The 24901-nt window shown below is 51.3% G+C and overlaps 2 protein-coding genes across 18 annotated transcripts in view; one reads left to right on the top strand and one right to left on the bottom strand.

Annotated features, from left to right (window-relative positions):
- Positions 1-9714: 9714 nt before the first annotated feature.
- The window catches only part of EFCC1 (EF-hand and coiled-coil domain containing 1), a 40137-nt gene continuing 24950 nt past the window's right edge, over positions 9715-24901 (bottom strand). Inside the window, exons 3-8 of one of the 2 annotated variants that reach the window (XM_034957308.3) lie at positions 20049-20206; positions 17928-18072; positions 16570-16735; positions 13789-13929; positions 12000-12069; positions 9715-11169 (exon numbers count right to left, since the gene is read on the bottom strand). In XM_034957308.3, the coding sequence (XP_034813199.2) occupies positions 11033-11169; positions 12000-12069; positions 13789-13929; positions 16570-16735; positions 17928-18072; positions 20049-20206 (817 nt within the window). In that variant the 3' untranslated portion in view covers positions 9715-11032. Of the gene's footprint in view, positions 11170-11999; positions 12070-13788; positions 13930-16569; positions 16736-17927; positions 18076-20048; positions 20207-24901 lie in introns of both variants that reach the window. The other variant, XM_034957307.3, reaches the window with a different exon arrangement.
- Positions 20642-24901, top strand: part of CFAP92 (cilia and flagella associated protein 92 (putative)) — a 121005-nt gene continuing 116745 nt past the window's right edge. For 2 of the 16 annotated variants that reach the window (XM_055110414.1, XM_055110404.2), the window contains exons 1-2: positions 20642-23456; positions 24410-24482. In XM_055110414.1, coding sequence (XP_054966389.1) covers positions 24426-24482 — 57 coding nt within the window. In that variant the 5' untranslated portion in view covers positions 20642-23456; positions 24410-24425. Of the gene's footprint in view, positions 23484-23862; positions 24293-24409; positions 24483-24901 lie in introns of those variants that run through there. The other 14 variants (XM_055110405.1, XM_055110402.2, XM_055110409.2 and 11 more) reach the window with 9 other exon arrangements.

The raw sequence follows: 24901 nt of genomic DNA, 5'->3' as shown, positions 1-24901 counted from the left end.
TGTGGGAGAAGCCCCATGCCTGGTCTCTGTGAATCACAAATGTTGATGCTGCCTTTAGTCTCCTCATCTGAGTTTTCCTCCAGGGAAGCCCCCTGGTCCTCTGAGGCCCTCATGAACTCTGAGGCTCATGCTGAGCTGGCAGCGGCAGGCCGGCTGTGGGCCAGGGCAGGGCATCAGGCAGGTGCTTAGGTCACACCCAACACCAAGGTGCTGAAATTACAGAAGTCTCAGCCTCTCCCCACTGGGCAAAAGGGAAGGCCGTCCAGGCTGCAAACCAGTGACGTTCAGAGGGTCCAGGATGCCCCAACACTAGGCTGACTCTGTGCAGAGATAGCTAAGAGGCTGCCTCTATCCATTCTCTAGTTCTTTCTTTTTTTCTTTTTAAATAGGCTTTATTTTGGGTTCACAGCAAAAATTGAGTGGAAAGTCAGTTCCTATACACGCCCTGCCCCCCAACATGCACAGCCTTCCATATCAGTAACATCCCCAGTAGAGTGGGGCATATGTTATTACTGATGAAACTACAAGGACATGTCATTATTGCCCAATGTCCATAGTTTCTGAGGGCCCACTCTTGGAGTCAGACATTCTATGGGTCGAGACAAATGTCTAATGACACATATCTACCATTATGGTATCATACAGAATAGTGTCGTTGCCCTGAAAAATCTTCTGGGCCCCCTTGTTCATCCTTCCCCATCTCCTAATCCCTGGCAACCACTGATCCTTTTACTGTCTCCATAGTTTTGCCTTTTCCAGAATGTCATACAGTTAGGATCATATAATATTTAGCCTTTAAAGATTAAATTCTTTCACTTAGTAATATGCATTTAAGGTTCCTACATGTCTTTTCATGGCTTGGTAGCTCATTTCTTTTTTTTTTTTTGAGATGGAGTTTTGCTCTGTCGCCCAGGCTGGTGTGAAGTGATGTGATCTTGGCTCACTGCAACCTCCACCTGCCCCTCCCCCTGCCCTGCTCCAAGTTCAAGCGATTCTCCTGCCTCAGCCTCCCAAGTAGCTGGGATTATAGGTCCCCGCCACCACGCCTGGCTAATTTTTGTATTTTTAGTAGAGACGGGGTTTCACCATGTTGGCGAGGCTGTTCTCGAACTCCTGACCTCAGGTCATCCACTCGCCTCAGCCTCCCAAAGTGCTGAGATTATAGGTGTGAGCCACTGTGCCTGGCCTTGGGTTAATTTTTCCTAAGAGTGTAAGGTCTATATCTAAATTTTTTTTTTCCATTTGGATGTCCAGTTGTTCTAGCATCATTCATTGAAAATAATTTTTCTCCATTGTATTTCCTTTGTAAAAACATCAGTTGACTATATTTCTATGGGTATATTTCTGGGCTCTCTATTCTGTTCCATTGATCTATTTGTCTATTCTTTTACCAATACCACACTGTCTTGATTACTGTAGATTTAGCATAAGCTTTGAGGTTGGGTCATGTCAGTCCTCCAACTTTGTTCTCCTCCTTAAATATTGTGTTGGCTATTTTGGGTCTTTTGCTTTTCCATATAAACTTTAGAATCAGTTTGTTAATATCCACAAAGTAACTTGCTGGAATTTTGATCAGGATAGCATTTGGTCTGTAGATCAAGCTGGGAAGAACTGAGATCTTGACAATATTGAGTCTTCTTGCTCTTAAACACGGAATCTCTCACCATCTATTTCGTTCTTTGATTTCTTTCATAACAGTTTTGTAGCTTTCCTCACATAGAGCTTATACATATATTTTAAAATATTTATACTTAAGTATTTTGTATTTGGGGGTGTTAATGTAAATGGTATTGTATTTTGAATTTCAAATTCTACTTGTTCATTGTTGGTATATAGAAAAGTGATTGGCTTGGTTGGGCGCAGTGGCTCACGCCTGTAATCCCAGCACTTTGGAAGGCCAAGGCGGGAGGATCATGAGGTCAGAAGATCGAGACCATCCTGGCCAACATCTCTACTAAAAATACAAAAAAAAAAATTAGCCGGGCGTGGTGATGGGCACCTGTAGTCCCAGTTACTTGGGAGGCTGAGGCAGGAGAATGGCATGAACCCGGTAGGCCGAGGTTGCAGTGAGCCAAGATCACGCCACTGCACTCCAGCCTGGGTGATGGAGTGAGACTCCATCTCAAAAAAAAAAAAGGTGATTGGCTTTTGTGTATGAACCCTGTATCCTACAACTTTGGTATAGTTGCTAATTAGTTTCAGTAACATGTTGTCGATTCTTTTGGATTTTCTACAACTTTGCTGATGATATGGTCATCTATGTAGAAAATCTTTATACCTTTATTTCCTTTTCTTATCTTATTGCATTAGCTAGGACTTCCAGTATGATGCTGAAAAAGAAATGGTGAGAGAGGACATCCTTGCCTTGCCCCTGATCTTACTGAGAAAGCATCTAGTTCCTCACTATTCCATGTATTGTTAGCTGTGGGGTTTTTTTGTGGATGTTCTTTATGAAGTTGAGGAAGTTCCTCTATTTTCCTAGTTTGCTGGGAGTTTTTACCTTGAATGGATGTTGGATTTTGTCACGTGCTTTTTCTGCATCTATTGACATGATCATGTGATTTTTCTTCTTTAGCCCGTAGATGTGATGGGTTGCTTGATTTTCAAGTATTGGACTAGTGCTGCATATCTGGGATAAATCTCACTTGGTCGTGGTGTTTACTTCTTTCTATACATTGTTGGATTTGAGTTGCTAATATTTTGTTGAGCATTTTGCATCTATATTCATGAGAGATGTTAGTCTAGTTTTTTTTTCCTGTGTACAGTCACTTTTCCAGGCACTTAGCATAATTCACTGAACAGAGCAGACAGAAATCCCTGTCTTCCTGGGGGCTTCCATCCCAGCTGGGAGCAGCCGGCCCCACTGGACGTCACTGGGCAGGTGGGACACACAGCATGTGGCATGTGCTACTCCTTCAGATTTGAATGCATCCTCCTCTGCTGGGGTGGGGACTGCCACCCAGGGCCAGCTAAAAAAATGAGTGGACTTTGGGTGGAGAGGGTGGGGCTGGCAGAATCCCAGCCCCCACATCTTGTGGATCCAGGTAGAGGTAGAGGTCTGGGATGTCCCCTGCAGGAGGGACGACTCACAGAGCTGTGGATGGGGCCACTTGAGAGCCCATGGCCCCACCACACATCCCAGTGCTGCTCGCCTGCCCATGCCTTGATGGGGTCCCAGGATGGGGCGTGGAGAGCAGCCCGGTGCACACCTCAGTCTTGCCCAGCATGCCATGGGACCGGAGACTTGAATCTGCAGTCCTGAGAACAGCATCCTTGGGAAGACTTGGCCACGCGGCAAACAAGGCCTCTCTGATGAGCCATAAAAGCCCTGCGGAAGCTGGGCAGGGGAGGACAGACTTGTGCGTTTCCTCCTCCCGCAGGGACTTATGCAGCACCTACTGTATGCAGTGAGTACAACAAACAGCAGGCATAGCCCCTCCACGCCCAGGCAGAGGATTCAGTGAGGAGAGGCCAGGAGGCAGAGGATGTGCCAGGCTTCCCTGCCGGCGGGGAGGTGGCAGTGGAGCAGGCTCTTTGCCAGCCCCTGCTCAGCGGCAGCAGGGCCCAGCCCTGTCGGGGACGATGGGGAACAAAGGCCCAGGCCGCTGGCTCTGCAGCCAACCGCCCAGAGGACCAGCCAGTCCACCCTTGCCTCAAGGTCCTGGCGGGGGAGGACCAGCCAGTCCACCCTTGCCTCAAGGTCCTGGCGGGCACGCCCAGTGCAGCACAGGCCGGCGTGGGTCCGCAGCACCGCGCCCAAGTCCTCCCTGAGCCCACGGGGCAGAGCTGGAGGTGACCGCCTGGGACAAAGGGACGAAGCTGGCCGCACAGAGGGGCCTCCAGAGCAGGCAACCCAGACACCCGTTGCTCAGATGTCCTGGCCTCACTGGAGAGGTGGGGGCTGCAGTCCACGGGGGTTGGAGGGCGGTTTTTCTTTCCGGGGGTCCCCGGAGCGGGAGGCGGCCTCCCTTCCTCCCGGCGGTCGCTGCCGGTTCTCTGGAAGTCGCACTGCGAGAGCACGGAGGCCAACACCTACCTCCGCCGTGACCCGACGACGAAGGCCATCTGCTCGGGCCCGGCCAGGCCTCATCCTCCCCCGCCGCCTCCCCCAGGACTAGGAGCCGCCTCTCAGTGAGAACCCTGGGGAAGTGGTAAAGTTCTTCCAAGCTGATGCCCGAGCAGGACCTCATGATGAGCAGCAGCGGCGGACCCAGAGCGAGTATGCCGGAGAAGGAGCGCGCGAGGGTGAAACAAAGGCCGGGACCCGGCGACGCCTCCTAGTGGAGGGACAGTCTGGAGGGGCGCTGCCCTCTTCCTGCGGAAGGGCCCATGGTCGAAGGCGGGCGCACACTCTAGTTCCGGGCCTGGGTGGCCGGGACGTACCTCGGCCTTAGCAGGTTGTGAACCCGGTGGTGCCCCACACTGGCATCAGCACCATCTCGCCCACCTTGCGCGTGAGCTCCAGGGCAGGCCGCGAGCTGGAGTCGCGGGTGCAGGCGCGTCGGGAGTGCCCGGGAGGTCCGGCCGTCGGGCAGGCAGCCGCGGGAGTCCCCAGGGCCTCCTCGCGCACCTGGGGACGAGGAGCCACTTCTCTTGTCCGCCGGCGCTGCGGGACCAGCTGGAGGAGCGGAAGGCGTGGGCGCGGAACCAGGTCCAGCTGCCCGCAGGGCCAGCGCAGACCAGGCGAGGGGCGTCCACGTCCAGCGCGCCCTGGGCCGGGAGGCGCACGGCCGGGCGGACATGTCCCTTGCCGAGGGCCCCTGAACGGATGCCAGTCCCAGAGGTGGCGACCCCTTGGGGCAGTAGCCGCCCTGGATGTGCTCCTCTCAGCAGCCGCTGCAGTCTCTGAGGGGCACGTACTCTTGGGGTTCGGGTTGTATTCTTGGGGTTCGGGCTGTATTCCTGGACCCCGGCTCCCGGGTCCGCCGCAGTTGGTCCAAGTCGGGCGCCCCCTCCGGCGTCACCCAGCGCCGCGGCTGCCCCAGCCTCGGGTGCAGGCGCGGGAGCAGCGCAGGGCGGCTCGAGCAGCCGGAGGCCCTGCAGAAGTCGGCGCAGGAGAAGGCGCGAGGCTCCGGGATGTAGGCCACGCCCTGCCCGGTCGCCGCTCTCAGGCCTCCGAAGTGGTGCTCCGCGGGGGCGCGGCTCGGTCCCTCAGATGTCCTGGGCGGGGGACCGGGACCGCGGGGACCTGCGGGGGGTCGAAGCCCGGCCCTTAGGGCCCAGGCCTGCTCCTCACTTCCGCCGGAGCAAATTGTAGTTTTTTTTTCTTGTAATGTCTTGTTGGGTTTTGGTATTGGGTCATGCTGGCCCCATAGAATGAGTTAGAAAGCATTCCCTCTGCTTCTATCTCTTGCAAGAGATTGTGGAGAATTAGTATAATTTATTCCTTAATGTTCACAGGTAGAATTCACCAGTGTACTCATCGGGGCCTGTTCTTCCTGTTTTGGAGGATTATTATTAAAGTCTTTAATAGAGGCCTATTCAGATTATCTGTTTCTTCTTCTTCTTCTTCTTCTTTTTTTTCTTTTTAAGACGGAGTCTCGCTCTGTTGCCGAGGCTGGAGCGCAGTGGTGCGATCTCGGCTCACTGCAAGCTCCACCTCATGGGTTCATGCCATTCTCCTGCCTCAGCCTCCCGAGTAGCTGGGACTACAGGCGCACGCCACCATGCCCAGCTAATTTTATTTTATTTTTTTTAGTAGAGACGGGGTTTCACCGTGTTAGCCAGGATGGCCTCAATCTCCTGACCTGGTGATCCACCCTCTTCGGCCTTCCAAAGTGCTGGGATTACAGGCGTGAGCCTCCGCGCCCAGCCTGTTTCTTCTTATATGAGTTTTGGCAGACTGTGTCTTTCAGGAAATTGATCTATTAAACATAGATTACCAAATTTGTGGCATAGATGCTTCATTGTATTCCTTTAATATCCTTTTGATGTCTGTGGGCTCTGTAGTGATGTTCCTCTTTCATTTCTGATATTAGCAATTTGTATCTTCTTTTTTTTCTTTAATTAGGTTGGCTAGAGGCTTATCAATTTTACTGATATTTTCCAAGAACTTGCTTTTGGTTTTGCTGATTTTCTCTCTGATTTTCTGTTTTTAATTTCATTGATTTCTGCTCTAATTTTTATTATTTCTTTTCTTCTGCTTACTTTGGAGTTAATTTGCCCTTCTTTTTATAGTTTAATGAGGTGGAAGGTTAAATTATTGATTTTAGATATTTTTTCTTTTCTAATATATGCATTCAGGGCTATAAATTTTCCTCTAAGCAGTGCTTTTGCTGCATTCCACAAATTTTGCTTCACTGTATTTTTATTTTTATTTTTATTTTATTCACAGTATTTTTTGTGGCGGGGGTACAGAGTCTCACTCTGTGGCCCAGGCTGGAGTGCGGTGGTGTGATCTCTCCTCACTGCAACCTCCACCTCTGGGGTTCAAGTGATTCTCGTGCCTCAGCCTCCAGAGTAGCTGGGATTGCAATCATGCGCCACCGCACTTGGCTAATTTTTGTATTTTTAGTAGACACTGGGTTTTACCATGTTGGCCAGGATGGTCTGGAACTCCTGACCTCAGGTGATCCCCCGACCTTCACCTCCCAAAGTGCTGGGCCTATAGGCATGAGCCACCGCACCCAGCCTAGTTCACAGTATTTAAAAATTTCTCTTAAGAGTCCCTCTTTGACCCATTTGTTATTTGGAAGTGTGTTGTTTAACCTCCGAGAATTTTGGGATTTTCTAGCTATCTTTCTATTATTGATATCCAGTTTAATTCCATTGTCATCTGAGCCCATCGTATGATTTGTATTCTTTTAAATTTGTTAAAGCGTGTTTTATAGCCCAGAATGTGGTTTATCTTGGTGAAGGCTCTGTGTGAGCTTCAGGAGAATGTGTATTCTGCTGTTCTTGGGTATTCTATCCATGTCATTTAGACCCAGTTGACACATGGTGCTCTTAAGTTCAACTATGTCCTTACTGATTTTCTGCCTGCCGGATCTGGATCTGTCCCTTTCTGATAGAGGTTGTTGAAGTTTCCAACAAAAATAGTGAATTCATTTTTTTGGTAGTTCTATCAGTTTTTGCCTCACATATTTGCCACACTCTTATTAGGTGTATACACATTAGGGATTATTATGTCTTTTTGGAGAATTGACTTGTTTATCATTAGTCTGCTCTGTCTGAAATTATTACAGCTACTTCAACTTTCTTTCTTTCTTTTTTTTTTTTTAAGACAAAGTCTCCCTCTGTCGCCCAGCTTGGAGTGCAGCGATGCCATCTCAGCTCACCGCAAACTCTGCCTCCCAGGTTCAAGCGATCCTCCCACCTCAGCCCCCCAGGTAGCTGGGACTACAGGCGCACAACACCATGCTTGCTTAATTTTTGCATTTTTAGTAGAGACAGGGTTTCGCCATGTTGTCCAGGCTGGTCTCAAACTCCTGGCCTCAAGTGATCTGCCCGTCTTAGCCTCCCAAAGTGCTGGCAGTACAGGCGTGAGCCACCATGCCTGGCCAGCCCACTTTCGAATAATACTGTATTGCTTATGGGTAGTACAAATACCTTATAATGACAAAATATTCCTAGTTCTTCTCTCCTGTCCCTTGTATCATTGCTGTCATCCCTTTCACTTGTATGTCAACTATAATAATTGCCTACACTGTTGCTATTAATATTTTTAACAAACTGTTGTCTTTTAGATCAAATAATAAGAAAAGTTAAAGTTTTTATTTTACCTTTATTTATTCCTTCTCTAAAGCTCTTCCTTTCTTTATGTAGATCCAGATTTTGGACCTGTGTAATTTTCCTTCTCTCCAAAGGACTTCTTTTAACAATTCTTGGAAGCCAGGTGTACTGGCAACAAATTCCCTAAATTTCTGTTTGTCTGATGAGAGTCTTTATTCCTTCTTCACTTTCGAAATATAATTTCACAGGATACACAATTCTCGGTGTATTTTTTTTTCCTCTCTACACTTTAACTATTTCATTCCACTCTCTTCTTGTTTGCATGGCTTCTGAAAAGAAGGCTGATGTAAGTCTCACCTTTGTTCCTCTATAGGTTAGGTGTTATTTTTCCCTCTGGCTTCTTTCAAGGTGTGTTCTTTATCACTGATTTTCTGAAGTTAGAATGTACGATGCCTAGGTGTAGTTTTTTTTTTCTTTTCTTTTTTGCATGTAACCTACTTGTGTTCTCTGAGCTTCCTGGATCTGTGTCTGACATTAATTCGGGGAAATTCTAAGTCATTATTACTTTAAACATGGTTTGTGTTCCTTTGTCTTTTTCTTCTCTTTCTGATACTCTCACTATGCATGTTATAGGTTTTGTAGATGTCCCGCAGTTCTTGGATATTCTGCTCTTTCCCCCACACTCCTCAGTCTTTTTTCCTCTTTGCTTCTCAGTTTTGGAAGTTTCTAGTGACATATTCTCAAGCGCAGAGATTCCTTCCTCAGCTGTGTCCTGGTTGCTAATGAGCCCATCAAAGGCATTCTTCATTTCTGTTACCGTGTTTTTTACCTCTAGCATTTCTTTTTGATTCTTTCTTAGAATTTCCACCTCTCTGATTACATTACCCATCTGTTCTTACATTTGTCGACTTTTTTCCAAGAGAGCACTTGCATATGAATCACAGTTGTTTTAAGTTCATAGCCTGATGATTCCAACATCCCTGCCATATAGCTGGGTCTGATTCTGATGCTTGCTCTGTTCTTCAAACTGTGCTTTTTGCCTTTTAGTCTGCCTTGCATTTTTTGCTAAAAGGCAGGCATGCTGCACTGGGTAAAAGGAACTTTTACCTTTTACCCATAGGTAAAGAGGCCTTTAGTGATGTGGTGGGAAGGGATGTGTTCTATAGTCCTATGATTAGATCTCAGTCTTCTAGTGAGCCTGGGCCCTGGGCTGTGAACTTCTAAGGTTTTCTTTCTCTTAGGTGGGACAGGATGGCTGAAGGGACTGGAGTTGGGTATTTCTCTTCCCCCAGTTTGATTAGGCTCTAATAAAACCCTAGTGGGTTAGGCCCTGATAAAATAGTTTCTTTTGATGGTAGGCTTTGTTAAAAAGCACAGAATGTCCTGGCATATTTTTAAATGGTTACTTTCCCCTGTTCCTGCCAGAAGCACGAGGGGACTTTTTCTTCTGTTTTCACCATGAGAACATAGTAAAGCTCCTGGAGGTAAAACTCGCAAAAGTGTGAGTTCCCCTGTGATGAGGTGCCCTGTGAGATAACATGGCGAAACTCTGTCTCTACTAAAAATGCAAAAATTAAGCAGGCATGGTGTTGTGCGCCTGTAGTCCCAGCTACTTGGGGGGCTGAGGTGGGAGGATCGCTTGAACCCGGGAGGCAGAGGTTGCAGTGAGCCAAGATGGCACCACTGCACTCCAAGCTGGGCAACAGAGTGAGACTTTGTCTCACACATACACACAAAAAGAACAAAAAAGAAAGCTGAAGTAGCTGTAATAATTTCCTACAGAGCAGACTAATCATAAACAAGTCAATTCTCCAAAAAGACGTAATAATCCCTAATGTGTATACATCTAATAAGAGTGTGAGGCAAAAACTGATAGAACTACCAAAAAATGACAAAGGAACCCATATGAGAGCTTTGAACTCTCATATACGTCCACAGTGAGTTTTAACCCATGTGTAGGTTCATGTAGCCACCACCATGATCAGGACACAGAACAGCTGGCCCTGTGACCGAGCTGGGACACATGGGAGCCTGCCTGGCCTGGGTCCCGCAGGCAGCGCAGAGCCTGAGGTGCGGGGCTGGTGGACTCCGCGGAGATGCGAGGAGCAAGCTGGGCGCATCCCTGCCTGCTCAGACCACCTCCCCGGGGCCAGCTCTGCACATGGCCCCAGGGGTCCTGGGGCCGGTCCCATCTGGCTGGACCAGGGGTGGGCGTGGCCTTTCTGTGGTGGCCACTGGCCTTGGTCTCTTTTATTCCATTTCCAGAGGAACCATCTGAAAGTTGCTGGGCCTGTGTTTCCCTGCTGAGGCGTTTGCAGTGGTTCCCTGAAACCCATCATCTTTGTGGCCCTCCCTCCACCTCCTCCTCTGCCCCTGCCCCTCCCCACCAAGGTTCAGAGCAGACTGGATTCCCCTGACTCCTGCAGCTTCCCCAGGCATCCCGAGGCTCGGAAAGACCCCTGGTGGTTGGGCTCTTACAACACTTTATTTTATCTCCATTTAGCACTGGTTTCACCCCCATGGCACTGTTTGGCAATGGATCTTTCTCTCTAATGACAGTCTAAGTTAGGTGAGACTGGGTATCTTGGCCTACTCCTTCCTGCAACCCCATGACGCAGTTCAGGAGGAGGGGCTCGCAGTTCAGGAGTTAATGCGTGTTCAGGAGCAGGGGCTCCAAGCACTGCATTCCTGGGGCCCCCCTCTGGTTCCACACCTTTGCTCTTGCCATTACCTTAGATTCTATGCCCTTCCCTCCTTTCTTTACCTGTCTAAATCCTACCTGTCCTCTAGAGCTGGTTCAAGGCCAGCTTCTACCAGGGAGCCTACAGTGATTGTTCCTTCCTTGGAATTCCCTCAGCCTTTCCTAGTCATCAACATTTCCTGGGGTGTGGAGTGCTTTCCTACAGACCAGGTATCCCAAAGGTTGGGCCCAGTCTCCCTTGCAGCAGGCATGCCGGTGGGAGGAAGGAGACAGTGCTGGGAGGGGAGGAGATCCTGAAACTCTGGGGAAGAGATTTGGGGTCAGACTCAGTCAGAAAGTGGGCATCTCTGCCCTGAGGGCAGGGGAAAGATACAGCATCAGGTGCAGGCTGATCCAGCAACTGCAGGGCTTTAATGTGGACTCTGGTGGCAGGAATGCAGGGGCTGCGAGGTAATGTGGAGGAGCCCAAGGAAGGGGTGGCTGCCAGGTGCTGCAATGGGAGGCTCTGGGCTCGGGCTCAACCTTGGAAGGAGCCAGCAGAGACTCAAGTTCTGATGATGTGACGGTGGTCAGACCAGCTGTCAGTGGTTGGGCTGATCATGGAGGCTGGTCCAAAGGCAGTCAGGCTGAGCAGGGTGCCCACAGGGTGGGCCAGTAACCTCAGCAGGAGACGAGGAGGGGGTTGGTGAGCGCAGCTGCTGCAGAGGCTGGTGCCGAGGGCTGTCTCCGCAACAGCTGGCAGGCAGCCAAGGCTTGGTGCAGGGCATCCAGGATGGCTGCAGGGCTGGGCCTTCCCTCTGGAGGGAAACAGCAGGCAGGGAGGGCAGGATCAGTCTGCTCACCTTCACCCACAGAGCCACTGTCCCTCCTTCCTGAGACCCAGCCACTCTTACCCGCTGTGCCCCTCCCCAGCCCTGCCCAGCTTCCTCGCTCTGTGGACCACCTCCCCCTGAGGACCCTGGAGAGGGGACTTGGAGCACACAATTTCTGATCTCCTCCACGAGGGCAGGGACTGCTCAGGGCAGTGGGTGCATCTGAGCTCTGCCCAGTGGTGCCTGGGGAGGACAGCGAGCAAAGGGCTCTTGGTTGCCCTGTCAGCCTGTGAAGCCCCGTGAGGCAGGAGCTCGGCCTGGCTGCCCCAGGCATAAGCTGGCATTCCTGCCGTTCTGCTCCCTGAGCTTCGTTCTGCTCCCTGAGCTTCGTCTAAACACCGGGTCCATGTTATTGAGTGCTTAAGGGAGATGCCCCAGCCTCGGGCGTGGCCAGCACTTGACCCCTGTGCCTCAGTCTCTTCCTCTGTGGAAAGGGGATAACAACTCATTCCTTCTAGGGCCATTGTAAGGATTCAGGGGTTTAAAAACCCTTGGGGCACCTCCCCCGCATGTGGCTGCAGTGCTGCCGGTGGCGCCCACCCATCCCCTCACTGGGCTTCTGTCTGGCACTTCTGCCTGGGGCTTCTGTGCCTCTGCTCTTGCTAAAAGCCCCTTCAGCTTTCTAAAGCATGCAGGGCAGGAATAACATGATTGTTTTGCAGACAAGATGCTAAGGATGAAGCACACTGGAGTCTCCTCCTCAGGACACCCTCCAGCCACTGCGTGGGCTCTGAGAGACTAGGGTGCTCTCCTACCGTGGGTGGGGTCCCTGAAAGCGTCCAGCGTGCTCAGCAAAATCTTCCCCAGGGCTCTTTTCGATATGTTCTGAAAAAGAAACGGAAACAAGGCTGGATTAGACTGGTTGCTGTGTCCCTGTTCAGCCGATGGGAACTGGTGGCCCCTACAGGCTTCTAGGCAGCTCCCTGGGGACAGATAAAGCTCCTCCCCCACCCTCATCCCTTCTTGGCCCCCTACCCCTAGGCTGGCCACACTGCACTTCCCAGAGACTCTTGGAGGGCGAGTGGGGCAGTGGGCAGGATCCATGCCATCAAAGATCACGTACCTAAGGATTACCATCTGTGCCCAGGTAGACACTGAGAAATAACCCTAAGAGCATTTTAATGCATTTGCTCATTTGATTTTTGCAACAACTTATTTTATTATGCCCATTTTAACCAGCAGAAAAAAGCAATGCTGGGAAAGAATGCGAAATTTGCCAAAGCCACCCAGCTGGGAGGTGGAGGGGCTGCATCATCTACCGTGAGGCTGCATGGCCTATGGCCTCTGCTGGGAACCACTGCCCTTCCCTGCCTGGGCTAGGATTGGCCTCTTGGGGCCCATCCCCAGGTCTCTGCTTGCCTAGGATGTGGACATTGGGCTGGACCTCGGCAGCTCCGGGTCCCAGGCAGCCCGATGCACAGGGCACAGCCTACTTCAGAGCCCCACAGACCTGGGTCTTCCTTTCTTTCTAGTCCTTATAGCCTTTCTCTTTCCTTTTGCTGCACTGGATGGAACCTCTGCTTCACATGAAAACAGTGATGACAGGCATTCTTGTCTTGAGTCTGATTTTAGTTTTAATTTTTTTTTTTTTTTGAGATAAGGTCTTACTCTGTCACCCAGGCTGGAGTGCAGTAGCACAATCTCAGCTCACTGCAACTTTTGCCTCCTGGACTTTGGCAATCCTCCCACCTCAGCCTCCCAAGTAGCTGGGACCACAGGCATACGCCACCATGCCCAGCTAATTTTTTTTTTTTTTTTTTTTGTAGAGGTGGGGGTTTCACCATATTGGCCAGGCTGGTCTCGAACTCCTGAGCTCAAGCGATCCACCCACCTAGGCCTCCCAAAGTGCTGGGATTACAGCCATGCACCACCAGGCCCAGCCACATCTGATTTTAGGGGGATTCCTCTGAACACGTCACCAGTCAGTGTGAGATCTGCATGAAGTATTTGGTTGAGAGCCCTTATCTGGTGAAGGAAGATCCCTACTATTCTTAATTTGCTGAGGGGTTTTATAATCAAAGGAGATTGAATTTTATTGACTTCCTTTTCTGCATCAATTGAGATGACCATTTGGTCTTTCTCCTTTAATCTGCAATGTGGTGTATTTTGGTAATAGATTTTTTGATGTGGAATCATCCTTGAATTTGTAGGATAAGTCCAACTTGGTCATGTTGCATTTCTTTAAACACTGCCAGATTTGGTTTGCTAGTATTGTATTTAATAATTTTGCATCCATGTTTAAATGTCACATTAGTTTATAATTTTCCTTTCTTGTCTTTCTTCCATTTATCCTTTTCTGGTTTTGAGAACAGAACCAGAAAAGGATACATAGAAGAGTTTTATTAGCTTCTTAAAATGACCTGGGGAGCCCCCCTAACCCTATTTTTGGTTGGTTCTTCTGAGCCTCCATTTCTGCATCTGTAAAATGGGATAACAGCTGCCTACTGTAAGGAGAGCCTAGAGCCTGGTGCCTGACACAAGTGGGACTCCCTCCCAAGAGCTCCTTTCCCTTCCCTGAGTGTGGCAGCTCTCCCGTGAGCCTACCAGGTCCCGGAGCCTCTGCAGGAGCTGCAGCACGTCCACCAGCTTCTCCTCCAGCAGGGACAGCCGCACCCTCTCGGTCTCTACCATCTGCAGCTCCAGCCTCAGGTGCTCATTCTCTTCCACCTTCTGCTGCAACTCTGCCTGGGGAGAGAAGGGGCTCAGTGCTCACTTTGCTGGCCTCTCCCAGCCTTCCAGGTGGCAGGATCAACTACTCCATCTCCCCGAGGCTGGTGCTGAGGCCCAGAGAAGCTGAGTGTGTGGCCAAAAGCCACACAGCGGGTTGGACTGATGTAAGAGTTGTATATTTTGTTTCCCACTCTAAGGACTCCATTCTCCCTTCTCTTCTCTGGTTTTGTTTCTTTCAAACAAATTAAGTTTAGTGGGAAGCTGCAGAAGCCCATCTGGCTAGCTTACACAGAGAGGAAATTTATGGCAGGCTAGTGGGCAGATCCCAGAATGGACTAGCAGCTGGAGAACCTCAGGAATGGGACAGGGTTGAGACAGTGGGAGTGTCCCAAGCCTCTTATCCAAGAGCCACAGCCGAGAAAGACCCTTGGCCATCCCCATCCCCCAGCATGGAGAGCCCCAGGAGAGGGGCGTGGTTGGCCCAGTCCGAGTCTTGGGCCCACTCTTGGCCAGGGGGCCACCTAAACTGTCAGTTGTACCCAGTAACACTAGGATGCCAGGCAGTCACAAAGTGTTTTGTGGCCCCTGCCTTCTAAAGCAGGCATGCCAGGCATGAGGCAGTCCCTTCCCCTGGCACCAATGGAGGGAAAGAGAAGCAGTGGAAAGTGTGGTGCCTGAGGGCACTCAGGGTCCACCCTGGGCTTGGGCAGGAAGAGGGAAGGCCCAGTGCCTCTGCTCTTTAGGGATGTGACTGGAAGGCCGGCTAATTTTAGGATCCTCCAAGCCCTGTTTCCTTTAAATATCCTTAGAAAAGGGGTGGCTATGCCCTTCAGAACTTTGTGACTGCCAGTTTATTTCCTGATGGCCCACAACACTCCACCCTCCCCAGCCACAGGGCTATGACTTTCCTGAGGGGTGCCTGGGCAGGCAAGATCAAGGCCTCCAGGAAACCAGAGCGGTGGTGGAGAAAATGTAGAAACAACTTTCAACTTAGGAGACCTGCACAACACAGAAGAGTGCTAGAAACAGGGACAGCCGTGGCGCATGTTTGCTGAGCACTCACCACAAGTGTTCACCTGTTTGATACATGTGTATAGTACCATTATTACGCCCATTTCACAGGTGAGGAAACCGAGGCACAGAAAAGTTGAGTAACTTTTCCAAGGTCACATAGGAAATGGAGTCAGGATTTGAATCCCGGCAGTCTGGCTTCAGCACATAACCGCCATGCCATGCTACTTGGTGTTAGCAGCCTTCTCTGGGGAGTAAGTGAGGGGTGGCCCTATCCCGGTGCCAAGGGTTCCAGAAGCTGGAGGTGGTGCAGACCCGATCTCACTGGAAGGTTTAGCTGCAGCCACACTGGCTTGCCCTGTAATGACATTCAACTTTGTTTCCTTTTGCACATTTCAGCAGAATGTTTGCATAGTCCTGGTCTTTGTCCAATCTACTGCAGCGCTCCAGGGCCTGCTACCTTCTGTCTTGGTCTCTGATTTCATGCACTAAGAGGCTGGAGCCCAAACAGGCCCCTCTGCTCCCTCCTGCCCCCAGTGACTCAACCCCTGGCCTCAGGGTGGAGTGGTGTGGCTGCCTTGGTTCAAGGTGGGCACACTGGCGTGGATGCGGCATGGGCGCCCAGCCCATTTGACCTCTCTCAAACCGTTTCCTACCTCATTGGGCCCTTTGAACATAAAATAAGACAGAGCACATCAGCACCAAGCGTGTGATTCATGGGTTGTACAAGTCAGCTGGTATCATTTTTAAAAAGTTATTTAAGGAACTAGGACTTCATCAGGCCATATATAAGTAAAAAGCAGTACAGACTTAGAATTTCAGATGTATAAATATAAAACTGTGTCAAAACCAGTTTGTAAAAGCACAGTGGGCTAGGGCTTAGTGAAATGACAACTTTCAACAGCATTGCACACTTGGCTACTGTGGAGTAGAGACTTTCCTATGGAGTAGAGAGAACGAGAAATGCGAACTGGTCGTATTGAAATGGAGACAGCTGGATGCTCGGCCCCCCTTTCCCTCTTCTTCCTACCACACTTCCTTTCTTTTGGGAAACTGCCCCTGCTCCACTTCATCTGACTTTGGTGGCAGTGCCAATCACTGAACCCGCCCCACCACCACAGGGATTGGCTCAGGGACGGGCACATGACTGAGGTGGCCAATCGGAGTTCCTCCCTGAGATTTCATGTACTAGGAATGAGACTCATTTTCCTGTGAGGGCTTCCCAGGTGGGCTGATGGAAGTCTAGGGCTGTTCATGGTCCTGTCTTCCCTTCCCCCATCATATGGAGTAAGCCCTTTTGAAGTAGGGGAAAGTGAGGCCACCTCCTACCGAAAAACACAGCAGATAGATGGAGACAATCTGGTCTGAGTCCCTGGACCCAGCTGTGCCTGAAGCCCAGACCATCTTCTTCTCAGCTCCATGTTCCAATATCTGTTTTGCAATCAAGCTAATTTGAGGTGGAATCCTTTAATTTGCAACCAAAATATTTCTTATTAAATTTAAATCAGAGGAAATCACCTCCCTCTGGGCCTTGGTTTACTCATCTGGGAATGAGGCACAAGACTTGGCTGCAATCCCTCAGACCCTTCCAGCTGTGAGATCCTCTAGAATTGCTCCAGCCTTTGATCTCTAGGCTCTGCTGACCTCCTCCCCAGAGGTCCCCAGGGTCCTCCCACCGCAGCCCTGAGTCCTCAGCTGCTCCACCAGCATGGCAATGCAGGCCTCCAGCTCCCCCAGGGTATGGGCATGGTCGGCACCGCCGAAGTGACCAAAGTAAGTCATGAGCTTCTCCGCCGTCTGGTCATCACACCTGCAGCAAAGGAGAGGGCCCGCATTGCAGGGGGCTGCTTCCCAGAGCCCGCTCTGTCCAGCCTCGGAGAGGTGGTGGTGGTGTGGTCGGCCTCCTAAAGCAAAGCCAGGCCATGGCACCTGCCTGCCCAGCACCCTCCCATGGCCCCCATCTCACTCTGAGGAAAAGGCAAAGGCTTCACCTGATCTGCCCCATGAGCTCTCTGACCTTCCCTCCCACCCACCTGCACTCACACTGCTCCAGCCACAGTGGCCTCCTGGCGGTCCCGCCAACATGCCTCAGGGCCTCTGCACTTGCTCTTCCCTCTTCCTGGAATGCTCTTCCCCCAGCATCTGCATTGCTTATTCCCTCATTTCCTTCCCTGCATCTCCCTGCCCCGCCTCTGTCCCTGTCCCTGTGTGACCCCTCTTCCTCACACCTGTCACACTCGCTAGAGGATCCAGAAGAAGAGGCTACTGTCTGGTTTACTGCGATTTTCCCTGTGCCTCAGATTTTGCCTGGCATGTAGTAGGTGCTTCATAAGTGCTTGTTGACATGAAGAATTGGTGGTAAAAACAACCCCAGAAAATCAACAGCATTTTACCATACATCAATAACTGTTGCCCCCACTGGCATTCCCACCTACTGTGCACCAGGCACCTGTTAGGCATTGTATATCTTTGACCTCAAATCCTCACACAGCCTCTGCCACACATGTGTCACCATCCCATCTTAGAGACAAGACTGAGGTTCGGAGAAGCCAGGTGACTTGTCTGAGGTGTCCCAGGTGTCCTGGGCCTGTCCTCGGTCCCCATGAGGGTGGAGGTGAGGATGAAACAGGGAGCCAGCACCTGCCCGGGGCCAGGCTGGAGAGCTGTGAAAATGGTGTGTGGCGAGGGGTGATGGGTTGGGAAAGGGTCTGAGAGGAACACTGGTGTCTGGGAGTGCTACAAGAGCTCCAGTGCAGGTGCTGGTGAGAAAGCACGAATGGGAATTAAAGCCAGCCACGAGGTGTGCCCTGGAAGGTCATCCCACTTCATCCTCTACAGGCTGGTGGGCCTTCACACCTCCCCCTGAGGGACAAGGGGACAGAGTCGCAGAGGGGCTGGGAGGTGGCTGAGCCAGGCTAACCAGCCTCCCAGGTGCTCCCGGCTTCCCCAGACACCTCTGGAGCCTGCAGCCCACAGTGGCTGACGCTGGACGGGCCACACACCTGCCTCTGCAGCTGGAGAGCCGGGCCAGCAGTGTCTTGGCCTCCGCTGCCGGCGTCTTCTTCTCCTCCTGCCACCTCTCCTCCTCCACCTCCTCCTCGTCAGAGGCGGCCTGGCCCTCCACGGAGCGGAACAGCTGCTCGTCCACTGCTGGGGAAGCACAGGATGTGGGGATGCAGGACAAAGGGTGGGGAACCAGGCATCCCTCCCCAGGGGGACATGTGCAGCACAGCCCCAGGGGAGGGCTCTTGTGCCATGTCCCCTCTTGAGACAGCCACCCCCCACATCCCAGGCTCCTGTGCAGTGAGGCCACCAAGGCTGGTTCTGTCTCCTTGTAATGTGACCAGCCCAGGAGTGAAGCTGGCCAGTCAGAGCCCCTTCCTGGGACTTTACACAGGGACATGGGGAGAAATGCTCTCTTTTTCTTCTCTTTCTTTTCTTTTTCTTCTTTTTCTTTTTCTTTTTTTTTTTAGAGACAGGGTCTCGCTCTGTTACCCAAGCTGGAGTGCAGTGGTGTGATGATAGCTCACAGCAGCCTCAAACTCCTGGGCTCAAGTGATCCTCCTGTCTCAGCCTCCCAAAGTGTTGGGATTACAGGCATGAACCACCGTGCCTGGCTTCTTCCCTCTTTTCTAAGATGACACAAGCCAGGCCCTGTTTGTGGTCTCAGAGGTAAGTGTTATTTCCATTTTAGGCCATACCAACCCCAGTCAGGAAAGGCCAAGCCAGTCTCTTAGGAGCTGGGGTGGGCTCCTCACGGTACAGGCACCAGGATGGACAGATTTTCAATGCTCAGGGAACTACAGGCGTCTAATGTTTGGAGTAGTGTGGAGGAAGGGGGTGTGACACATGTGACTATCTGCGGTCCACAGTATTGCTTGGCCTTGACGGTGGGCTCCCACCTGTGTCAGCATCAGGAAGCCTGGGGGTCTGTGTGGCCCCCTGGTGTTCTGCTGCCCAACCTCAGTCCCCATCCCCGTCCCCAGGGGAGTCCCACTCCCTCCTCTTCCTCTCCACCCAGCTCCAGGGGCACTTGAGTCAGGCCCGGCCAGGCTGAGTGCAGCCTCTTCTGCAACTAGTTCAGGAAGGGCAAGGGACCCAGTGGGAGCCACTGGAGTTAACCCAAGACTTGGACTCAAAACTTGCAGGGAAGAGAAATGCCCTCCATGCTTCTGGCTTGGGAGTTGAGAGGACCAGGCCTGGAGCCACTGGTGACCATCTTGCCACTATGAGGGGAGTGCCTGCTGTGAAGTGAATCACTGTAGAGCAACGCAGGGCCAGGAGTCCAGACAGCTGCACTGCTGACACTTCAGCTGTGCCTGAAGCTTGCGTGGACTTTTTAAGTTATGTGAACCAATACATTCTCTTTTAACTTAAGCCAGTTTGGGCTGAATGATCTGACACTGGGAGACAAATGATGTCCTAACTGATACAGCTGTTTAAAAACAAAACCAGGCTTATGACCCCACCCCCACCACCCCAGAGAATCACATGCAGAGATCCGGGGTGGGCCTGGGCATCCACGTTTTTCTTTTTTCTTTAGGGGGGCAGGGCCCCACTCTGTCACCTAGGCTGGATTGCACTGGCACAATCTTGGCTCACTGCAGCCTCTACCTCCCAGGCTCAAGTGATCCTTCTGCCTCAGCCCCCACTCCCCCTCCGAGTAGCTGGGACTACAGGCATGTGCCACCACACTGGGCTAATTTGTTTGTATTTTTGGTAGAGACCAGCTTTTGCCATGTTGCCAGGCTGGTTTCGAACCCCTGAGCTCAAGCAGTCTACCCGCCTCAGCCTCTCAAAGTGCTGGGATCACAGGCGTGAGCTACCACATCCAGCCTGCATCCATGCTTTTAAAGGTGACCCTGGCCACCTGGCAAGTTTGGGAACGTCTCGGTGTATCCTGACCTCCTGATGGCTCTACACACCCCAGATTCTCCAGGCCCAGGTTCTTAGGATGATGGGGCTGGGGAAAAGGGCCCCAGCCCAGCCTGAGCACCTGGTGGGAGTGGGCTCTGTTTGGAGGCTGGTGGTAGCATGGATGCAGACAGGCCCTTGAGAGCAGGGCTGAGCACAGCCGGAGGGACTGTGAGCCTGGTGGGAAGACTGGGCGCACAGGGACAAACCTTCATCCAGGGCTCTGCTTCCAGAGCTGCTGTCTGACTGCCAGGCTCCCTCTGGAGTGGGGTCTGGGTCTCTGGTCCCAGCATCTTCAGGTTCATTACTCTTGTCTCCTGGCTCTGGGCTGGCTGGCTGCGGGGTTGGGAGCTGGGAATCCTCTGACCTGAGCGGTGGGAGAGACACAGGCATTGAGGAGGAGAGTACAGGACTCTTCCATTCCCCACTGTACATGGGCAAGCTGTCTATGAACACCCATTGTCACCCTGGCAGAGTCAGCTTGCCACAGTCCAGGAGGAAGTGCTAGATACTCAGATTCCCAGCATCCCTTGCAGCTAGGGCACAGGCATGGAACCCAGTTTTAGCCAATGGGACTCAAGGCAAAATCTTCTGGAACAGATTTTCATCCTTATTAAAAAAAACCTCTAGGAAAAGAAATGCCCCTTCCTTCCTGCCTTTAGACATTGTCATGTAAGAATGTGATATTTGGAGCTGCAGCAGCCGTCTTGTGACATGAAAAAATGTCTGAGAGAATTACTGAGTAGCTGAACAAACGCCTTAACGTCTTTTAGCTGTTGAGTTCATCAGCCCTAGGGCCACCCATCTCTGTACTTCTTATTATAGGGGAATTTTAAAAAAAGTTTTCATTGTTTCAGCTACTTTTTGTTTGTTTGTTTGTTTTTAAGAGATAGGGTCTCTATGTCACCCAGGCTGGAGTGCTGTGGCATGATCTTGGCTCACTGCAGCCAAACCTCCCGGGCTCAAGCGATCCTCCCACTTCAGCCCCACAATTAGCTGGGACTACAGGTATGCGCCACCATACCCAGCTAATTTTTGTATTTTTTTGTGGGGACAGGGTTTTGCCATGTTGCTTACGCGGGTTTCGAACTCCTGAGCTCAGGCAATCTGCCTGCCTCGGCCTCCCAAAGTGTTGGGATTATAGCCATGAGCCACTGTACCTAGCCTACTTTTTTTTTTTTTTAATTTTTAAAATAGAGACAGAATCCTGTAATCCTAGCACTATGAGAGGCAGAGGCGGGTGGATGACCTGAGGTCAGGAGTTCGAGACCAGCCTGGCCAACATGGTGAAACCCTGTCTCCACTAAAAATATAAAAATTAGCTGGGTGTGGTGGCACACACCTGTAATCCCAGCTACTTGGGAGGCTGAGGCAGGAGAATCGCTTGAACCTGGGACCCCAGGAGGTGGAGGCTGCAGTGAGCCAAGATCTACCACTGCACTCCAGCCTGGGCAACAGAGCCAGGCTCCATCTCAAAAAAAAAAAAACCAAAACCAAAAAACAACAGAATCTCACTGTGTTGCCCAGGCTGTTCTCAAACTCCTGGTCTTAAGAGATCCTCCAGTGCCTTGGCCTCCAAAAGCACTGGGATTTCAGATGTGAGTCACCACACCCAACTAGTTTAAATTGCATTTCTGTTCCTTGCCCCCGAAAGCCTTTAATTGAAACATCTCCCTTCTCTGGGCTTTGGGGAACCTACATTACACCCCACCAATCACTTTTCTTGATATTTTAAGGGCCTGACCTTTTGAATATTCATTTTCCATGTCCCTGCAGTTACAAGATAGGGGAGAAAGAAAAATCTATCATAACATGCAAATATTCACTAATAAATGGGCCACTTATTAAACTGGCCACTTTATACTAGCATCTGTCCCTCATCCATCTCGTCGTAACAACCCGATAGAACCCAATATGAAGCAAAACCACATCTTGGAAAAGGGGAGGCCAAGTGGTGTTGGTCAGGGGGACACGGGAGAACTCGAATCGCAGGCAGAGCCACTGATGCGGGGCTGTGGCAGGGCTGGACTGGATTACAACCGAGGAAGTGAAAACCAGCAGGATGAGCATCAGCCAGGAGCATCAGGAGAGTGCTCTGCTGCACGAAGAAAACCTTTAAAAAAGCCAATGAGGCTGGGCACAGTGGTTCACGCCTGTAATCCTAGCACTTTGGGAGGCCAAGGCGGGTGGATCACGAGGTCAAGAGATTGAGACCAGCCTGGCCAACATGGTGAAACCCCATCTCTACTAAAAATAGAAACATTAGCTGGGTGTGGTGGCACGTGCCTGTAATCCCAGCTACTCGGGAGGCCAAGGCAGGAGAATCGCTTGATCCTGGGAAGCGGAGGTTGCAGTGAGCTGAGATCATGCCATTGCACTCCAGCCTCACGACAGAGCAAGACTCTGTCTCAAAAGAAAAGAAGAAAAAAAAAAAAAAAAAAAGAAAAAAGAAAAGCCAACAAAGCCCTGAGATATTTTTGCAAAAGGGACCCTCCTCATGGTAAAGCTGCAAAAAGAAAACCTCCAAAACCAAAAAAACAAAACCCATACAGGTAAGGGTGCACCATTGTGTTCTCACAGTTTTGTTGGAAAAATCACTCCAAAAGGAATAAAAGTCCTAAGTCATTCTGTGTTTGGTCTAAGAATGAGAGCACTGTACCCCAGTCATGGAGATTATTTTTTTTTAACAATGAAATGGCTAGACTGGGCACGGTGGTTCACACCTGTAATCCCAGCACTTTGGGAGGCCGAGGCAGGTGGATCACTTGAGGTCAGGAGTTAGAGACCAGCCTGGCCAACATGGTGAAACCACATCTCTACTAAAAATACAAAAATTAGCTGGGTGTGGTGGCGGGCACCTGTAATCCCAGCTACTCAGGAGGCTATGGCGGGAGAATAGCTTGAACCCAGGAGGTGGCGGTTGCCGTAACCTAGATCGCACCACTGCACTGCAGCCTAGGTGAAAAGGTGAGGCTCCATCTCAAAAAAGAAAGAAAAAAAAAAAAAAAAAAAAAGAATGAAATGGCTGAAAATATTACCTGGTCTTATTAAATAGTATGACAACTCATTTTCATACATTGTAGCTTTATTTTTCAATCTCCAAAGAGTCCCCATTTTATTTTTATTTTATTATTTATTTACTGAGATTGAGTCCTGCTCTGTCACTCAGGGTGGAGTGCAGTGGCGCAATCTCAGCTCACTGCAACTTCCCCCTCCTGGGTTCAAGCGATTGTCATGTCTCAGCCTCCCAAGTAGCTGGGACTACAGGCGCCCGCCACCATGCCCGGCTAACTTTTGTATTTTTAGTAGAGTCGAGGTTTCCATGTTGCCCAGGCTGGTCTCGAACTCTTGACCTGAGGTGATCCGCCCGCCTCGGCCCCAGAAAGTGCTGGGATTACAGGCGTGGACCACCGCACCCGCCCTGACTCCCCATTTTACATGGACTCGCTGAGTGGACTTCCTATGACCAAATATTATTGGAACACAAAGACCCCTGCTCGTGAGGTGCCGTTCGGAGCCAAGGCCCCTTGCTGAGCCTTTCACTGCGCAGGTGGAAGCCCTGCAGCACCCAGGAGGGGCAGGCAGGGAGCCTCCCGCGGCTGATCCGCGTGACTGGGGTGAGCCCCCGCGGAGAGTCTGGGCAGGTGAGGGGCGCGGGCTCCCGGCCCGGGCTCCGTCAGGTGGACTTGGCACTTGGAGGGCCCGCGAGCCCAAGAGGGGAGCCAGCCGGCAGCGCGCACAGCCCAAACGGGGCACGGGCGCCGGGGCCCCCTGCAGCGCCTCCCCATGGCCAGCTCCCCGCCGGCACCTCGGCGGCGAGCACCGCCGCCGCCCGCGGGGCCTCCCCGTGCTCATCAGCATAACCCCACCCTGGCCACCGTGAGTGGCCCAGGGCTGCACGGGTAGCCAATGAAACACAAGGAGTGTCTGCAGGCGTTTCCGGGCCTCAGCGGCGTCCTCTCCCGCAGACCCCCTTCCCTGACTGCCTGAGGGCGCGGAGTATGATGACCGACGAAGCGGGAAGTTGTGCCTCTGAGGGGACCGTCCGAGATGCTTGGGGGCTGCAGATAGAGCCCAAAGATGACGGCAAAAGAAACAGGACCCTTAGTAACATCAGTTGAGCTGCTGGGTCAGGCTTTGCCTAAAGCCAGGGCTAACCCTGAAATTTCGTGTTTTTTGAGCCCATGACTGATTCATAAAATCCTGCATTCAGGGTCCCCCATTGCAAGCCGAGAATGGGCACGTTGCTTAGCAGCAACCAATGTGAAAACCCCCCGGTGGGGATTCTTGCTTCAATGTGAGACCGCGTGACTACAGCTTAGGTCATAATAGTTGAGATCTCACTGGGGAGGTGCCAGTATCTCCCTGCACCACAGGCTCCAGACTACAGCCTGGAGAAGAAAAGACACAAGGGAATAAGGTCACTGTCTCCAAGACTCAAGGGTAGAGGCAGGTACCTGGTTATATGGCCCCATAGGGAGGTGTTTAACTGGGGTGAGACAGCAAAGATGGGAGTTGGTAATCAAAGGGAGGCGATTTTAGCTCACTGGGAGGAACAACTTTCTCGCAGGAACTGCTGATGAAGAATGATGGATGTGCTGTGGAAGGCAGTGAGCTTCTTGGCAGAGGAGGTATGTCAACAGGTAAGGGACTTCAGCGGCTGGAATTGTGAATACAGTTGGAGGTTGAATTAGACATTAATATTGAAATCTTCCCACTATGAGATGCTGCTGCTTCTTCTATTCCCTAAATCATTTAAGGGTTTCAACAAGCAAAATGAGATGGAGGGACAGCTTTTATCCCCAGGGGCCTGTTTAAATGTTTCCTGGCACAGGCTGCCTGGGGTGGACTGGATCCCCACACTCCACCTCCTAGCACTTGCATGTGTCTTAGAAAGCTTGCTCCAGGCACAGCTTCCTGCACGGACAGCAACGACAATACCAACTAAACCCTTCAGAGTGTTCTGAAAGCTGTTCTCAATATTTCAAACATCTTCCTCATGAAAACCCTATAACAGGTAAGGTCATTATCTCCATTTACAGAGGAGGAAACCAAAGCACTA

This window comes from Pan paniscus, chromosome 2, assembly GCF_029289425.2.
Source record: "Pan paniscus chromosome 2, NHGRI_mPanPan1-v2.0_pri, whole genome shotgun sequence".
Lineage (NCBI taxonomy): Eukaryota > Metazoa > Chordata > Mammalia > Primates > Hominidae > Pan > Pan paniscus.
Note: the sequence above shows the minus strand (reverse complement) of the source record. Positions and strands in the feature narration are given on the sequence as shown.